This window comes from Pleuronectes platessa, chromosome 9 (assembly GCF_947347685.1).
Source record: "Pleuronectes platessa chromosome 9, fPlePla1.1, whole genome shotgun sequence".
NCBI lineage: Eukaryota > Metazoa > Chordata > Actinopteri > Pleuronectiformes > Pleuronectidae > Pleuronectes > Pleuronectes platessa.
In genome coordinates, this window is record NC_070634.1 from 8,645,166 (window position 1) to 8,663,606 (window position 18,441).

General features: G+C 39.3%; 1 protein-coding gene across 2 annotated transcripts; it reads right to left on the reverse strand.

The window, feature by feature from the left end:
- Nucleotides 1–899: 899 nt before the first annotated feature.
- impact (impact RWD domain protein) lies at nt 900–18,202 on the reverse strand. Of its 2 annotated transcripts, XM_053430056.1 has the most exons (12): nt 18,009–18,202; nt 15,412–15,540; nt 15,268–15,320; nt 15,085–15,147; nt 14,855–14,940; nt 11,839–11,877; nt 10,633–10,755; nt 10,456–10,550; nt 8,258–8,331; nt 7,639–7,729; nt 3,441–3,575; nt 900–1,176 (listed from the first exon to the last, which is right to left on the reverse strand). In XM_053430056.1, exons 1-12 carry the CDS (start codon nt 18,057–18,059, stop codon nt 1,117–1,119), a joined length of 999 nt encoding a protein of 332 aa, XP_053286031.1. In that variant the 5' UTR covers nt 18,060–18,202; the 3' UTR covers nt 900–1,116. The 2 variants fall into 2 exon arrangements, with proteins under 2 accessions (XP_053286031.1, XP_053286032.1); XM_053430057.1 differs by lacking the exon at nt 11,839–11,877.
- Nucleotides 18,203–18,441: the final 239 nt, after the last annotated feature.

The following is an 18,441-nucleotide window of genomic DNA, read 5'->3' on the forward strand; positions in this document are numbered from 1 at the left end:
AGTTCTTCACAAGCCTATAATAAATATGATTAAGGGTTTAGATGATTGGTTCAGTGATGACAGGTTGTCAGGGAGAAACAACTCTGCTGAGCATATTAACTATAATTATTCTGAATGGCTGAAATGAGCAGGCGGCTTTATATATGGTCATGCAGGAAATTTAAGGACCTACTATTTTGTCATTCAGATAAATGGTCCTTCTTGAATCATGTTCTTGAAAGATACTAAACGCAGATAAAAGTCAAACAGTTTTTAACATCACAGCAAAATACAAAACAGTCTGGCTGTGGCGGAATAAATCAAAATGCCAACTGCACAGACGAACCCTGGTTATTTTTAGAGAGCCGTCGCCTGCTGCCTAAAGCCAACCCTGGAGTGGTTGATATGCAGATTTAGTCTTTTCAGGGACACCAATATGAAGTGCTGAGGTAAAACCCCACAGGAGCCACTGTGAGGAATATCTCAAATTAAACTGTGATTTTTTTTCTTGCAAGCTTTAGGTTGATGTTTAAGGCATAGGAGAAAACGGCGTGTGTGACTCTTTGTGTCAATAATACTCTAAGAGGCTCATTTGGTTGAACTGCTGTGTCTGATCATATTTCTTGGAAATGCTAAATGAATTGTGTTTGACTTTCATTAAGATGTAGATTCAGCTGAAGGGCAGGGATGGAATCAACACCATGACCAAACACACACTTTGAATCTCAAATTGATGTAGAAAAAATAATAATTTGTTTTCTCCTGAGCAAAGTCATTCACTCAGGTGTGTGATGGTTTTATTGTTTCTAATAATCGAGTGTGAGGCTAATGGATATGAAGAAACAGCACGAATCTGCTTACATTAGTTTGTGTAGAAATCCCCATTTGATTGTTTTAATTAAAAAAATGTACTGTAAACATTTAATTTCAAGGTTTGCTTGTCACAAAAGCTTTAATTTAAATACCACAGTTAATGCACCTGAGATAACAGTTTGACGTCTTATACCTTGAATAAATAAGTTGTAATAGCAAAGGATTGCTGTTTGGTTATCTATTAAGACGCACGTGAGCTAAATTAATGTAAAACTTTGTACAAATGTGATGGGTAAAAGTCTTTCTTCTTTTTTCTTTGCAAATTCATTTCGCCTTCTTGCTTTTGGGCTTTTTGGTCTTGGCTCCGGATCTGGTGGATTCATCCTGTGAAACAAGAGGAAAACATAAGCCATTGAACTGATTCATAATCATCTTAAATTAGCACCCCTTTTAATGTCAGCAAAGCCTTTTCCACGAGTAATATTTATATGGTGTTTTAAGCCCCTGACTCAATTTTGAACAGACACATTTTGCATGAGCTCCTGTTGTGTTTCCCCATCTTACAGAAATGACAGGGTAATGTAATTTGCTACGCACTGATTGGCCCGCACCATACTGTTTTAATGTATTCAAAAGATTGCAGCAAACACTGCATTAAGTACTCTTGTAAAAGATTCTCCTCTAATTATTACTGACAATACAGACTGCCAACGCGTAGAGCTCTCAACACATTAACAGCCTGTCTGGACAGAAAACAAGCATTCATGATAATCCTCTGACATACAGCAGGCTGACAAATGTTGAATGAGCCTCTTCATTAATTACATGGTTTGAATGTTTGAAGTTTTCCCACAGCTATAGTCAATAGGAGGTATCCTTGTTACTGCATCTAACAAACAAGTAAATTAACAGACAGCTACTTTTCCTTTTGTGAGGTCCTTTGTAAAACCAGTTCAGTTAGTTCCAATCCAAGTATTGAGAGATTTTTGTATATTTTTATGGCAAAAATATCCTACACTGTCTCTTCCACAGAATGATTGTACTGTTTGGAAATTGACCTTTATCTTGAATTGGCTGTTGTACAGTTTAATACAACAAACGTTTGTGTACAGTAATGACTGACAGGTTGAGACAGAATAGCAGCAACTCAAATGAAATAGAGTTTTATAAGAAAGTTCCATGTTTCCCTCAGCAACATGTCTTCATAGAAAACAATTTAAATCAAATAAGGATCAATTCTGGGTCCTATTTTGTTTCCCTGAATATACATCCTCCTTTCAAAAGTCTTGGATAGCGGTGTTTCTTTAAAAATGGTAATGTTGGTCTGTCAATTACCTAGGTCCATAAAGAAAAATCTTTAGGATAGATTTTAGAACCTAGTGGCCAAGAGTTTAAGGAAGGGAGCATGAACTGCAACAGCCGGGGTTTGTTTCCAGCTGCACACTTATCATCAATAGTGACATAAAAATACCTAAAACAATTCATTCTCAGGAAGAATCGAATGGAGAATTATTTTCCCCAATGGATGACACATGACTTTGGTGATCCCCTGGATTTACCTCTACTGCCACCAACAGGTTTCTTTAAGACATCTAAACGAGGATTGAATGGATTGCCATGACATCCAGGTGACCTCACAATAAGATTTGATCTAAAGTTAACCTTTTAAATATCAGATCAAGTGTTTAATCTTCTTAGGAGCACAGCAGAGAGATTCCTTCAGCCTGACATTTTAACGGCACTGTAATTGCATGCTTTCATTGATCACATCTTTTGGAGATATTTATCATGTCTGAATGTTTGCACACTATTTTTGACCTGTCAATCAAAAAGCTTCAGACCAACTCTAGTCAGCTTAGGCCAAAAATAAATGATCTGTTTGTTTTAGAATAACATCATACCCTCACTGCTACTTTGTTTTATTTATGAACCTGAAACAAGCCATTCAGCAGTGCTTGTGAGTCCCTCCATCCACAGGCAGTGGTGTCTAATTAGCTCTCACAGAGTCCAGGCTCGACATCCAGGAAAAGCCCTCGCTGTCAGGATGGGGATGAAATCTAGTGGCGATTTTTAGCGTGCCGTTGGTAGGGTTTTGAAGTTGGACACTCTTAGGAGTAGCTTTGCAGTACCTTTAATCTATCTGTGGCTGCGGCTCAAAGGTCCATCATGTTATCAATGGAATAACTTTGCAGAGCACAGAGACGACTTCAAAGCAGACTGGACCTAACTTCAGGCTGGTGAAAGCCAGGAGAGAGTGTTTGATCTCAAGAACATGTGGCAACCAGTCACTTCAAATGAACCAATATTCCTAATATGGCAGCTACTGGAAAGCTACTGTGGAAAAAATGCAAGACACTCTTTATCATCATAATAATATGTCTGTATATCCTGGAATTATGTACAGTCTGACAGGGTTGAGATAACTTATGACTTTCTTATTCTGCTTTGGACATCAGCAAGGCTGGGAAAAAACATTAATTTGCTGTCAGATATCTGGAGCAACATGCGTGTGTAATTCCATTAAATTACAAGATACCAGATGGTTTTTAGCCTCAGCATCAGAAATGTGAGGGAAAGTCAAAATTGACTGATGATATGTCAGAGGAAGATGACAGAGTAATATGTAAGAGGCCCAGAGAGTGTCTCACCATGGAGGCAGTGAATCCCTCCTCCACCAGGATGTTTCTAGCACAGTTGTTGATGTGTTTGAAGCGGTCAGGACCCAACAAAATGCCTCCATACCACCGAGACACGACCACCATGACATTACGCACATCCAGAATCTGTGGTGAGAAACACGTGGTACATGTGAAATGAGTGTGAATTTGAGGGAGCCAGAAAAGACACGCATACAGTGAATTGTGACACAACACCATTCCCTGACAGTCATTTTCAAGCACCCAAATATTTCACACCAGATGAATGTGGTGGATGAGTCTTCATTACATGTGTCTGACTCAGCTGCCAAAAAGATACAGTCAAAAACGTAAAAATATAATACTCCAACCAATACGAAATGTTAAAATAGGGAACCCAAAAAATACCATTCACATAATAGTTTAAAATATTTAAGCTTAAGTTGCCACAAAAGGAAGTTTAAGCTTGTGAACCAGTTGTGCACAGGCAGTCAGAAATATTGCAAAGACACCGGGCCCAGCACTGTGCCCTGGGGGAACCCCTGTGGGGAGGAAATGGATAAGGATGTTGGCCCATGCCATAACACATAGAAGGAGAGGTGAGAGATGAGACAGGATTCGGACCAAAGTCAAACAAGAGAGCATTTTGCCAGATATACCTACATTGAAGAGAAGAGAGTTTAGGATGCAGTGGTTGACAGTATCAAAGGCTGCTGATAGGTCCAGCATGATAAGAACTGAAGACTGAGCTGCAGCTTTTGCTGCCTCAAGGGCTGCTAGATTTGTTTAGGATTATCCTTTCTACTGAACATGTAAAGATTAAATTTACATTAATTTCATTAAAGTCCTGGGAAATATAAAATAGCCTGATTCACCAGACTACTCCTTTAACATAAAAAGAAGAACTCGGTTCTGCACTGCAACACACAAAAAGAGCAATCTGTCATTTTACAGGGGAACTCATCCACATCTGGCAGCTGACACTCTTAATCAGATCCTACTTTTATTCATCATCCACGAGCAGAAAGCGTAAAATCTAAATGAGGAAATGGGGAAAAAGCCTCACGGAGAAGAATAAGATTACGGAGAAAATTGGATGTAAATTGCTCAGTATGCTGAGTGTCACAAGGACAGGATTCATCAGTGTGTTGCTGGAGGGAGGAGCAGGAAGACAGCGGACCTGATGCTATCACTCAAGTTCCAGTTGATCAGTCAGCTGCAGAAAGTTACCTGATTAAACTACTGCTATATCTATATGTTTAAAAAAATGTTTGTCATATGTGGCTCAGTCTGAGGTTATGTTTCTTAGCTAATGCACATTGGTTTTTCTTATTGTTTTGAGAAGCACCAGTTTTCAAATGGAAATAAATTGATGAAATACTGATTCAAACCTGTAATTCTGAGTGTAACGCAACAAGCTATAAACACAACATTAGGTGAGTTCATTCAGCTTCGTTAGTAAACCGGTCAGTCAAACGTAAGTCCTATCTTTCCCATCTTTAGCTGTGTAGTTGCATATTCCTCTGCAAGTTTCCAAACGGAGTATGTACTTTCAAATTTTCAACATAAGTTTGATGCCTTTTTCCTCATTCATCAAAAATAAATGTAATTTGACAAATATGAGTCAAGACTGTGCAGTGTTTTCTAAGTTGCTGACTGTTTTGGAAGGGGACACTGTATTAGTCAAAGACAGCTTGAGACATCTGAATTCAGTGCAGCTCATCACAGCTTCTGACATCCACACCAAAAACACCAAGGCACTATTTCACACTGGTTTATTTCTCTAAAGAAGTCACACGGCTATAGAGGGCCGCCGCCATCTTATGAATGACTATGAACTTTAACTTCAGTCACAGATCGCGTCGGGGAAAGCTCTAACAAGACTCCGCACCCTGTGGTAATGAGCGTTACATAAAGTGCTACAACTCACTGCCGAGCTCTGATTACAGCAAACTTTTTTTTTGAGTCATAAACTTTGAAACAATAGAAGAATGTGGACAATTGCACGTTTTAGTGTGATGTGGGTGTGTGCGTGTGTATGTGTGTGTGTGTGTGTGTATGTGTGTGTGTGTGAATCATAGTGCCATCTGACAGCACAAGCAAGTTACAAGTGCGTCTTTGAAATGTGAAAGGAAAAGATTAGTAACTGTGTGAAATTATCATTGTGGGACAAAATCTCTCTGGAGAAGAACAGAGTGGCAGTTCACACCTTGTGTTACTCCCAGTGGTGTGAGCATTACTAGTGTGGTTACTTCCCTCTGTAAAACCATAAAGACTCAATCTCTGTGTGGCTATCTCTCTTAAGAACCTCTCCACATGAATCAATGTTTGTTTGTGGAAAATGGAATAACCCCCCAAAAAAATAAAAAAATATATAAGAGGTTTAATCATGAAATGTGCCTTTTTATTTATGACAATATGTGGAATAAAAATGAGACTGATGTAGCCTGCTGATATGATATGATATGCCATATGTTTTACACAGCTACGGTGTGTAATGATGATCCCTGTCTACCTTCCATGTTCCTCTACACCTCTGCGGCTCAGCCAGTTATTCTGACCTCTGGTTCCTGCTCTGTTTGCGTTGTTGGGATTTCACTATCATCCCCGCTTTCACACAGCAAGAATTTTTCATAAAGCTCACAAACGATTCAGAGTTGGAGCAGGGGAGGGCCACAGTGCAGTTTATGATATTTTCCATTTAAAACATTAAGTAGAAAAGTCATAACTTTTAACATTCGCGCAATGAATATACCAATGTCAATAAGAGGGTTATCTGCATGAGAAGTGAAGAAAACAAGGATCTGTTTATAATAAACATGCACTTATCTATAGTGATCAATTTGTCAAATGGGATCACTGTAAGTGGTTTCCACTTAAGCACTCAGTCATGCAAAACATAATTAACAGCTATTAGCCTTATTCATTTCCACACACATGTACTGCTGCTTTTCTGTCTGTGTTATCTCAGTAGGGATTTCATTTCAAATCTGCAAAGCTAAAGGGTTTCTCATCTATCGCAGCAATTTAGTGCTAATTAGTGAATGTTAGCTTGCTATTATGTTAGACTAAGCTGGCGAACTTGGTTACACATGCTTAACATGAGCAAGGTGGTATTGCTATTGTGAGGCATTGCGAGGATTTAACTCCAGACACCAACTTACATATATATAACATATTCCTAATATTCAGAGTTTGTTGAAACAGTTGCGACCATTTTGTAGCCTGCAGTTAGTGCGCTGTTGAACTGTTATCATTCCTGAAATCAGCGCCTTCTCTGATATAAATGAGCTGAACAAGACTTTAGAAACACCCGACACTGCAATGCAAGAGAGTCCAAAAGGGAGGATTCATTGCAGAACTGTTGTAATACAATATATTATAGTCATACCCAATGAACTACGAGTGTTTACAGAAAATATTATATTACATTCGTTATGCTTGTTTAATCTGCAGATTATTCAAGAATTCAAGGGACATTGTCATTTTATACTGAAAATAATTAATATAATATAACGTACAACTTCAAAAGTTTTACCACCAAAAATAGTCCAAATTTCTTTAAAATTATATATTTCCAATTCATTCAATAATTATTGAATAGAGCGGTTTCACTACATAACTTAAATATTTCCAATGTGAATAAACTATTTATATTCAAAACCAGCTTAGAATTACCATGTAGAATTGATCTGAGAAAGTAATTTCTTTTCACTTGTATTCACCCACATCTGCTGCTATTTTATAATCTAAAGATTTTGAAAATGAACCTAACAGTAATGACTTATTTAATCAATATATGAAAAATAATCATTAGTGAACCATGAGTTGGTTATTTAATTTGTTTGTGATATGTATAATGTGTAAAATGTACTATATATTTGTGTTTGTGATGTATATATGTATGTGATTTATATAAACATTTATGTATAAATATTAAAAACTTACTTTTTGTTTCAAGAACAAGTATTAAATTGTAGATGGAACTACCACAGACATCATGAAATTTAAGTTTTCTGCTGTGAAATGGTCCTTACTCATAACGTTTAAAATGCCAAATTATACAGACTATGAAAATGAACAAGCCAGCTCGAAACCTACAATTAAGGAGGCAGGAGCCAAAATAAAGTTGGATGCATGGGAGGAAATTTAACATCATGGTTGTAGTATTAACTTTGGGGGAAAAGCTTTGTGAGTGACAAATGATAACCTGCAGCAAGTGGAGCAATCTCCCCCCTGCGGCTGTCTCGCCGTCATCCTCGCAGTCCTGCAAGAAGCTGTTCTTGTCCTCGCAGAAAATCCTACAGCAGAGAGAATCACACCAGCTCGGCATTAGAGGGGAGAGCACTAAAACATTCTGGTCAGACTACGACACTGTGACACCGGCAGCCTCTTCATCAGAAAAGTTTTATTTAAGTGGTGGACTAAATGTCAACATCCACCTCCTATGAGTAATGACCACCCAGGCAGTGCATCTCGGCTCCACATCCACCTCATTAGACAGCACTAAAAAACCTCTCATGGGCAAAGGACAATACACACACCCAGCCACACACGGATAGACAAAGCCGGGACACACATCTGTCCACATAATACACAATACTGTCAGACAGCCTTCATTTTCTCTGGTGCTTTTTTGACCTTTAACTGCAGTAGTAATGTGGCCTTTAGAGAAGACAGCCAGGTCGGGAATCTCTACTTATCTAACTTTCTCTTCATTTAATGAGACACACTGTTAAACTAACCTGCAGATGTTAGCAAGATTTGAATTATAAAGCTATGGCATAAACTTCATATACAAATATATATACATATCTGACATTACTGACCTGTATGCATAAATGTTATGAGTGGCACTAGCAATCTTCTTGTTTTCATACAGCTTTTCCAGGACCATTTTAACCTGAAAGACACAGAACAATAAATATATTACAATACATGTCATTTAGCTGACGCTTTTGTCCAAAGCGATTTACATTTTTAGTACACTCAACATTTATGAGCGGCCATTTAGGGGTTCAGTATCTTGCCAAGGACACTACACCATGCAGGTGGGGAAGAGTGGGGATTGAACCGGCAACCTTCATGTTGGAGAACGCCCATTCTACCCCCTTGGCCACACCGCCCACAAATACAATGACATAATTTCACAGTCAAATGTTTCTTCAACCTTAGTGTGGATAAAAAAAAAAGCTGATTAAACAATTTTACCCAATGATCTACCTCAGCAGTGTTAAAAATAAAACCCTTTGTTACTGAAACCGAAACTGAAGATGAGGCTGTGTCTGTGCAGATGACCTTTGAGGTCAATGTGTTGTCTGACCTCAAACAGTATGAGTCAAATGTTTTTGTGGGAAAATACCATTTCGTGGGAATAAGGAGTTGGAAAAGCTGAAAACACATCTCAGTTTGTTTGTCTGTTAGTCAGCAGGACTACACAAAATAGTATTACTACGAAACTCGATGTAATGATGTGGTATGGGTAAAAAAAGAAGCCTTTAGATATTGGTGCCGATTCGGATCAGGGGGCAGATCCAGGAACCTTTTTTACATATTCTTTGACATTGTGAGGTATTTTTCTGTTTTTGTTGATTTCACAGAGAATAGTTCATGGATCTTAATGAAATATGTCAGAAAGGTTCATAAAAGTGATATTTATGAATTTTTGCAAATAAAATAGAGATCTCATTGTTGGGCCTTGGTAGAGATATGCACTGTTTGAGTGCCTTTCTAGTTTAAAAAGGTTTTGACAGTTTGAAACTCTTTCCTCATTTGCCTTTCCAATCTTTTACTGTTGACTCAGTAATTTGTTGTGCCACTACAAGAAGATTATTCAACTGAACATGTTGCATCTGTCACAGGTAGAACCAGATGAGCACCTGGAAAGAGCCATACCTCTGCCAAGGCCCTCATAGATTTGTCGGTTTATTTGTATCCATTCCAAACTGAATGAGTTCTTCCTCGGTTCACTAATCTTGCTAAAGAACTGGATGGTATTTTCCTCTTCAATCACCAGCCATGTACACACAGTTTTCAATGTCATATATACGTGAAGCTCTTCCTTAAAGCTGGCTTCATTCACTCAATTAAAAGTGTTAATATCATGCAGTATATTCATGTATTCCACATTTACAGTGTTCCTTTAAAGAAATACCTCACGACATGTTTTTGTGACCCAAATGAAGACATTATGAGTTAAGACATTTAGTTACAGTGGTCAACCACAAACCAGTGACTGGTCTTAATGTTTTGGTGGACTGTTGTTGTCTTGCTCTCAATTATATCTCCATCAACTGAGCACTTCCAGACGATTACAAGTCAAATATGTAAATCCTGGACGGGTCTCAGTTTCCTCACGTCATCTGCTCTGTTGTTGAGGACAACGAGGAAAATACTGTTAACATTTTTGTGCAAATGGCACTTCACAGCAGGTGGAAGCTCTAAAGAAGAGCTGGTGTGTTAGCAGAGAGCCAGAGGGGGAATAGCGTGCAGGCAGCAGCCAGATAATGTTTCAGTTTGGAAGATTGCAGAGGAAATTAACACATATGTATATATTTTATAATTATCCTCTACGAGAGCCTCGTCAAGGAATTTCAACTTCTACTTCATGTCTTAAGAACAATAAAGCAGAGTTTGAAACATTTATGCACACTGTAAGAGCTGAATCTATTTTTGCCCATGTCTACTATATCAATTCAAAGCAATCTTTGTGGAATTTTAAGGTTAATTGGAGATTAAAATTTAACTGGAAGGGATATTTGTCACTATATGTCAGCCCTGCAGTACACTGGCTCCCTGTCCAGGGTATACCCACCTTCACCCTATGTCAGCTGGGATTTGCTCTGGGCCCCAACCCCTGGGACCCCCGAAGGATAAGCGTGACGGAGAGATCAATGGATGGAAGGAAGGAAAGAAGGAAGACGGAAGGAGAGAAGGAGAGAAGGAAGGAAGGAAGGAAGGAAGGAAGGAAGGATAGATGGTTGGATGAAAAGAAGGAAGGAAGGATGGATGGATGGATGGACTTTACCTGTCTGGGAGTCACCACAGGTGCTAAGTGCGGCTGGAAGGTGCTGCGTCGGTCTGTGATGGTATTTCCATGTTTTATTGGAGGAACATCTTCATCTAAATGATCAAATTTAAAACATCATACCTGAGCTCTGTTAAATTTAGATCACTGAGTCCAAATAAACTAAATGAGTTGTACCGTTTGCATGATCTAGGAAGAGATGTGCATTTTCTGTGTTCAGTTTGAGAGTCCTGAAGTCAGGTAGGTCTTCATCATCCACGTCCTCTTCAGCCGTCATGTTCACCCGCTCTGGTTGATCCACTGAAGGAGATCAAGTAAAAAAATGTCAAGTCCCCAACCTGGTGCCTGTTTTCCCTGAGTTTTCTGCAGGCCAGACAGCTTGTCATTAAAATAACTCCTACTGTGCAAATTATTACCAAATTACCATTACATGACCTTAACACTGACAGTAAAGTGACTCTGACTGTGTGGAGAAGGATGAAAATGTAATAGCTGCAGTCGCTACACCGTTTGGTGAACACACAATATTCAGAATTCAGCATCATCAAGGTCTTAAGGTTTTCTGACAAAACATTAAATGATATGGTCAACTTGTAAGGAGGATGGCAAAGTGTTTAAGCTGTCATTACCCTTGGCCACTAGGTGGCAATGTGATGGAGACCTAATATTATCATGTAGATGTTTTTAGACTAAGACCCCATGATAAGCTTGATACAGATTTGACCAAGTAGGCCATTTATGGGGTACTTCCTGTTTCGTTAAAAAACACTGAAATTCGCAGCCATGGACATGCCAGAAAATGTAAAAAAAAATGTTTAGCAATTTTGCAATTCCTGAGGGCACTATGTAGTGAACACTTCATGTATACACGCAATATAATGGACTGTCTTATAAATGTGATTTCAGAAATCTCAAACAACAGCTGGACACTGTGCTTCTAAGCAAATGCTAATAAAACGGCAAATGGTACTGAAACGGGAGAAATACTGATCAGTGACTCTGCCTTTTAGTGTTGTGGCAGCAGGCAGCAGGATTGTTTACAGTGTGTAAGTCGGACTACTGAGCCCACGTTTCTCTTTATACTGGATGTTACCCAGGGCAACAGAGCGGCACGTTGATTTTTGTTCTTAAAGGTTTTTGGATAAGGGTATAATTCTTGCTAGTGATGGAGACATGTCCTCCTCATTCTAATTGTTTTCAGGTCTTAACTTTCTCTGAATATTGTTTTTTCTGTCTAATCAGCTCAGTCTAGACTAGACAAGATCTGACTGGATAAAGATTCTCTCGTCGGCTGTGGAAGCAGTTATTACTTTGCAGGTGAAGCAATACGATTAAGGCAAAGTGAGGATCCATTGCAGATGTTAATTTAGCCCAAAGTTTTACCTGTCAGGGGCCAAAGTAATGGTTGGTCTTGTATGCAGCCTGAAAGGAACAACACACAGAGCTCTATGTGTGAAGGAAAATAACACATCAATATCTGTTGTAAATAAACAGTGTATATACCCCTGCTCAATAAAATTAAGGGAACAGGTACACGTCACAGTATAACACCAAGTCAGGTAAACTTCAGGGATATCAATCTGTCCATTTAGGAAGCACAAGAAATTGTGAATCAATTTCACCTACTTTGGTGCAAATGAGAGTGACAACAGGTGCAATGGAGAGCCAAAAGAAAAACAACTGCCAAAAAGAACCCTAGAATTGGCAGGTCGGCCCCTGGTGTCCTGTTTTCTTTACAGATGAGAGCAAGTTCAAACTGAGCACAAGTGATCAGCCTGAAGTCTGGAGACGCTGTGGTGAATCTTACGCTCCCTGAATAATCCTCCAGCATGACTTTGGTTTGGTGGTGGATCAGTAATGGTCTGGGAAGGCATATGCTTGTATGGTCACACAGACCTCCATGTAATAGCCAACGGTACCCTGATAGCTGTTAGGTACTGGGATGAATGTCAGACCTTACACTGGTACAGTGGTTTCTTGGTTCCTCCTGGTGCAGGGCAATGCCTGGCTTCAGGTGGCCAGAGTGTATAGGCAGTTCCTGGATGATGAAAGCATTAATGCAATTGACTTGCCCACACATTCTCCTGAGCCAAATCCAATTGAGCACCTATGGGACGTCATGTATCGTGTGTCCCGCGTCGCCAAGTACCAGACCGACTGTACGCTGGTACCCTGATCAGGTCTGGGAGGAGATCCCCAAGGACAACATTCGCTGACTCATCAGGAGCATGGCCAGACATTGTTGGGAGTGCATACAGGCACATGGAGGCCATACACACTACTAGGTCACATTATGAGTTGCCGTGATGAAAGTCACACAAGTTGGATCAGCCTTTGATTTCAATTGTTGACTTTGATTTTCTTTGTGGTTTTGAATCAAGCCATCAGTGGGTTGATGATTTTGTTTTCCATTGACCTTTTTTGTGATATTATTATCACCAGACTTTTTAATACATGTTATTCACAACAAGGATGTGAGATTTACTCGGAAAGATCAAGCTAATACTAAGATGACTCTTAGAATAAGAAATGACATGATCAAAGTTGAACAGATGAGAACTCTAAGCTTGCCTTGATAAGGTGAATATAAATAGATATGCCTATATTGTTTATGCAGACATGTATAGACAAAGGTTTTGTTTTTTGTGGGTGTTTCTTTCACATCAAATAAAAGTGACCCTTCATATTTAGTTGAATATATATATAGCCTCTCTGATGTTTTTTGTTTACTCCGGTTTACTCCTTCCTGTTTACTCCTTTTCGTTTCTTTCTATGTGAAATGTGCTTATCAGCCTCATCGCCTCCAACTCACAACCTCTCTTTCTCCCTCTCTCCAACATGTCCCACTAATCTAAAAGGGAATAAGCCGTCAGACTCTCGCTGATCCAAGGAGCTGCGACTCGTCATATGTATTATCACACGAATTGCGGCGAGAGGAGGATTTATATCTAACAACAATAGGGAGGATAGTTCATAATTTTCAGTCTTGTTGTTCAAACAAGACCATCTGCCTCAATAGCAGATACTGCTGGGCTTGGATACAGAAAACCCAGACAGACCACCCACCCACCCACGGATCCCAGAAGACCTGATTCACGCTGAGATGAAGAAGATTTACTCTGGGTGTCCTTTACTCTTTTTAAACTTTAAAAGATTCTGCCGCGGTACCAGAAGGCATTACATAGATATCGATCTTAATTAGGACCAGTCACTCAAAGTTCCAAACAGATGGGTTTTTAAAATGTCCTTAAAGGACCTTGTGTTCATCTTTCCAGAGCTTAAAGCAAATCAAACAGTTGGATCACTAATGGAAGAGCATCTTAGCAGAAGATGGAGTGCACGAGGATGGGAAGAAGATTCATCTGGGCAAGACTTTATCTAATAATTGACTAGACGATGAACAGTGATTTTTATCAGAACCAAGTTGTTAACATGTACTGAAGTCATTGTGTAGTCTAGCACGTTGGAACGCACGCCACTGACAAGTCGCTAAACCCCGCCCCTGACCAAAGACTGTCAAAACACAGCTTAACAACCATGACTCAAAGAAGCAGGCCTATCAGGATTTAGATCTCTCCAAATCCTGTGTCACTGGCTCTACCTTGCATTTACAAGAAGTGTGCTACAATAAACAAACTGGAAAAAATGCATAAAAAATGCATCAAAAGTGTGTATGTGTGAGTGTGTGTGTTTGTGTGTGCACACACCTGCACATGCTTGATATGTAGACAACAATATATTTGTCCCTCCAGAGTTTCATAACAACATAAAGATTTCTAACTTCCATTTCCTCCAACAATGTCCTCTTCTGCGTTCTCACTGGCTCTGCCATGATGTACAAACAGAGAACGGGAAACTAACGTCTCTTACAGTTAGCTAGATTCTGGAAGTTTGAGGAAATGGCAGTGATGCAGTTCTCCTTATAATTAGTTTGTGTACTATAAAAAAATATTTTTGAAGCTTTTATTTTAAGGTTAAAAAAAAGACATTGTGCTGCTTTAAAATTATCTCATGCTGGCTAGCTACAGCTGATAAAATTAGCTAAAGACATAATATTGCGATTTCGTGGTTGACTAAAAATATGGCTTTTGTTAACTCTTATTTGTATAGCACTTATCTAACCAAGGTTATAAAGTGCTTAGACCAATATCTATCAATATCATAATTACGCTGAGGTGTCCTTGGGCAAGATACTGAACCCCAAATGGCCCCCTCTCATAGAAAAAAGGGCTGCACATAGATGCTCTGTATGAATGTGTGTGTGAATGGGTGAGACTAGAAAAGCTCTATATAAATACAGACCATTTACATTTACCTTATCATAACACATCACATACATGTTGTGCGTTAGCAACAGTCACTAAGGGAGGCCTAAAGCATACATTTCATTTGTCATCACCTGTTTCAGAGCTCTTGGGTTTCTTCACCAGGAATTCTCTAATGTTCTCCACCCACAGGTAGAGGATGCTCTCCCCTACATGCTCTCTGTTGAAAATTCAAACATCCATATTCCATATTACACAGACTGAAGAAAGACGGCACCGCAAGCAATAATGAAAAGCTTTTGTTGTGGCTAATATCACTCCACAGCACCTCCTCTTGAAGTCAGAAATTATGGGAAGCACTCACACATAGAGGTCTTCCAGGCTATTTGCCAATTTGGCCCTCTCAGGGCCTCGCAACCACGCCGCACTACAAAAGACCAGAACAAACAGAGGATTATTAAACAGGACAAGGAGTGGGTTGTTGAGTGGGATGTTGTTCTGTCAGTTGAGCAGATCAAGATTACATTTCAAAGGCAAATTGACTTACTTGATCTGGTAGATGGGGGGTGCTGCGCTCGGATAATCAGGTGGGAGAATTATCTGATCAATAAGAAAAGATCCATAACCTGGATTACAAATGAGCTACAAGGACTCACACTTGTGACTGTTAGGCAGGGTTTATTTCCACTACCTGCAAACATGCTGTCAGCTTTGGCTCCTCTAAGTCGTTGGATATTTTGATGCAAAATATTCTGGACGCTTCATCTATAACACACCATTCATCACCATATATGGACGACAGAGCCTCAACCTCCTCGATCTACATGGGAGGGAGAAAAAACACAGAACACACATCAATGTGAGTTAGTAGACTTTGAATAGGAATTAATCCATGATGTCATTTCAGCATTACTACCAAAACATTTTTTCCCTTTCTTTAACATGGTGAGATAAGCAATAATTTTATATATTTCATTCAATAAATCAATCAAATTGTATTTGTATAGCCCATATTCACAAATAACAATTGTCTCATAGGGCTTATAGGGATATTCGTGTTAAATTCCCAGGATATAATGCAGAGATCCTTATTAAACGTAGTAGTAGTAAAAGAGTGTTAATATCTATGGACAGGTGAAATTAATGATGTTTGCAGAAAATGTCTGTGTATACATGATGGATTATATCTGATTTCAATACATGTGTATAAGCGGCCAATGAGAAGTATACACTCTCTGAGTCTCCATCTACTGTATATTTGCATTACAAGATAGCAGAGACATTTCTAATTTCCTATAACTAAATGTATTAAAATTGATCAAAGCATTGAAGGCTCCTCTACTGTGCAAAGTTATATTTTTTGCATCCAAAGTGTGAGAAGAGTCTTTTGACACAAGTGTTGTGGAAATAAAACCTTTGTCTTTTAAAGACCACAGGTTAATCACTTTTTAGGAACATCTTATGCAGTGACCTGAATGTTATGTCAGTACATGAGAGGGACAAGCTTTGGCAAAGAACTACAACAAAGACTCAGTGTAGAATCACAGGTTAATTATGTGTCTGCGTGTGATGGTGTTAATCCCTGTCCATATTATATGACCTCTGTGAACCTGCACAGCATCACATGCATATGTGATAATTATTCCAGGCAACTTGGGAGGGACCTGCAGGGTGTGTGTGTGTGTGTGTGTGTGTGTGTGTGTGTGTGTGTGTGTGTGTGTGTGTGTGTGTGTGTGTGTGTGTATTAATGTGTGTACTCATTTTTGTTTCCTCTTTAGGATTTTTCCATCATAAACACTGACCTTGTCCGGACCAAAGACCTAATGAGGCAGAACACGATGTCTAAGGTCCTGGTTAGGGGTAAGATGTGGACTGTGGTTAGGTTAAGGTGAGGCTTAGGCATGAACCACATGGATCACAGCCAGTGTTACTGTCTGGCTGAGGATACTGGCACTGGTGAAGTGTTTGAGTCCACAAAACACTTTTGGGGTTTCAGGGGTGAACAGTGTAGCAGTTATTGACCTATCTTCAGAAGTAATAAAACAACAGAAAATAACATAACATGCCTCCACACTTCTCGTGTTGGTCATCAAATTGTCCACAAGCCTTGACATTAAAATTTGACTCGAAACGAGGTCTTTTGCACCGTGTTATAACCCTAACAGTCCAAAAGAGGTGCGAGCTTTTCGACGGTCCATGAATGCACCTTGTCAGAAGATATCAGGGGACATTTAAGCTAAAACATGATGTAAATGACACTGTTTCAAGTTGAATATGAATGTCGGAGCTTGCGGATTTTCTGTGTTTTTATTATGTATGAAGAAGGACTCACCCTCAGTTTTATGGACTCAAACATACCTAAATCGGCATAGTGGTGAGTAGATAATGGTTTGGGTGAACTATCCCTTTAACTTTACTAAATTCACTGTAATTAAAATATATTCTCACTCTTTCTTACTTTATATTATCTATAACACTGCTCTTGCTGTCCTTCTCTTCCGACACTTGTTTTCATACCGTTGACCCTGTGTTATCTTACAATTTCAAAATAAAACTTGAAACTTGAACTAAGATTAGTGATTAGACTTTGGTTAGGCTGTCCATATTTATGCACGTCAATGCAAAGCCCTTACAAGGACAGCTTTACAAACGTTGAGTGTGTGTGATTCTCTTCATGATCTGTGCACAGTTGCTCATGCGTGTGCACTTTAATTAGAACATCACTCTGAATATCAAACATATAGTGAACAGATCTATTAGTGCAGTTGATTTCAAAGCTGTTGAGCGTTTGTCAGTGTGCTGGAACATTAGAGGTCCAGTGTGTAAGATTGAGGTGAAATGGATCTATTGGCAGAAACTGAATATAAAATAATCCTAGAGATGTTTTCACTAGTGTGTTTCATCCAAACTGTAGAAATTGTTTTCTTTACCCTCGAATGAGCACTTTATATTTACATCGGGAGTGGGACCTCTCTACAGAGGCCTCCATGTTCTTTACAGTAGCCCAGACTGGACAATCTAAACACCCTTTGAGTTTTTATGACAACTGTGGCTGCCACAGGTTGTCTTCCTTGTTTGGAAGGGGAGGTAGAGGTGAGGGGTATTCAGCAGCTACATGCAACTTCACCACTAAATTATACACACTGGACCTTTAAACCTTTATTAACGTGTCAGCTGCTGCACATCTGGTGCAGCTGCCAAAATCTGCTCTTTGCAGGACACATGAACACAACCTGTCAGTGTGTTTCTAACTTTATCACAGAGGTTGTCAAAGTAAAGGCAGCTTACTTGAGACTGTAGATCTCCGGCATTCTCTGGATCTATGACGTCATCAGCCATTACTTAACATTACGGGTATCAACTGTTTAAAAATTAAGGCTCCGTGATAAACAGAGCAGATGAAACTTGGAGCACACGAGCTTCAGGCTGAAGTCCAGTCTCTCTATGTTAAAACTGTAGACTGCTTCCAGGGCGGAAGAGGATTGGCTGCGTGTGCGATTTGACTTCCGGGTTCTGTGGGGTTTTCATCCAACAAATTACTTTGGCACAAATTTTAACATCAAAATGAACAAATTCATCACCGGTTTTCAGGTTTATTTTAAAAAACTCCACCTAGTTTATATGAGTTAATATGGATTGGATTCGATGAAAACCTTATTAGCGTTTGAAATAACGCTCTCGGCTTTTATTTTGAAAGGTACGGACGATTTGCCCAGGCGAC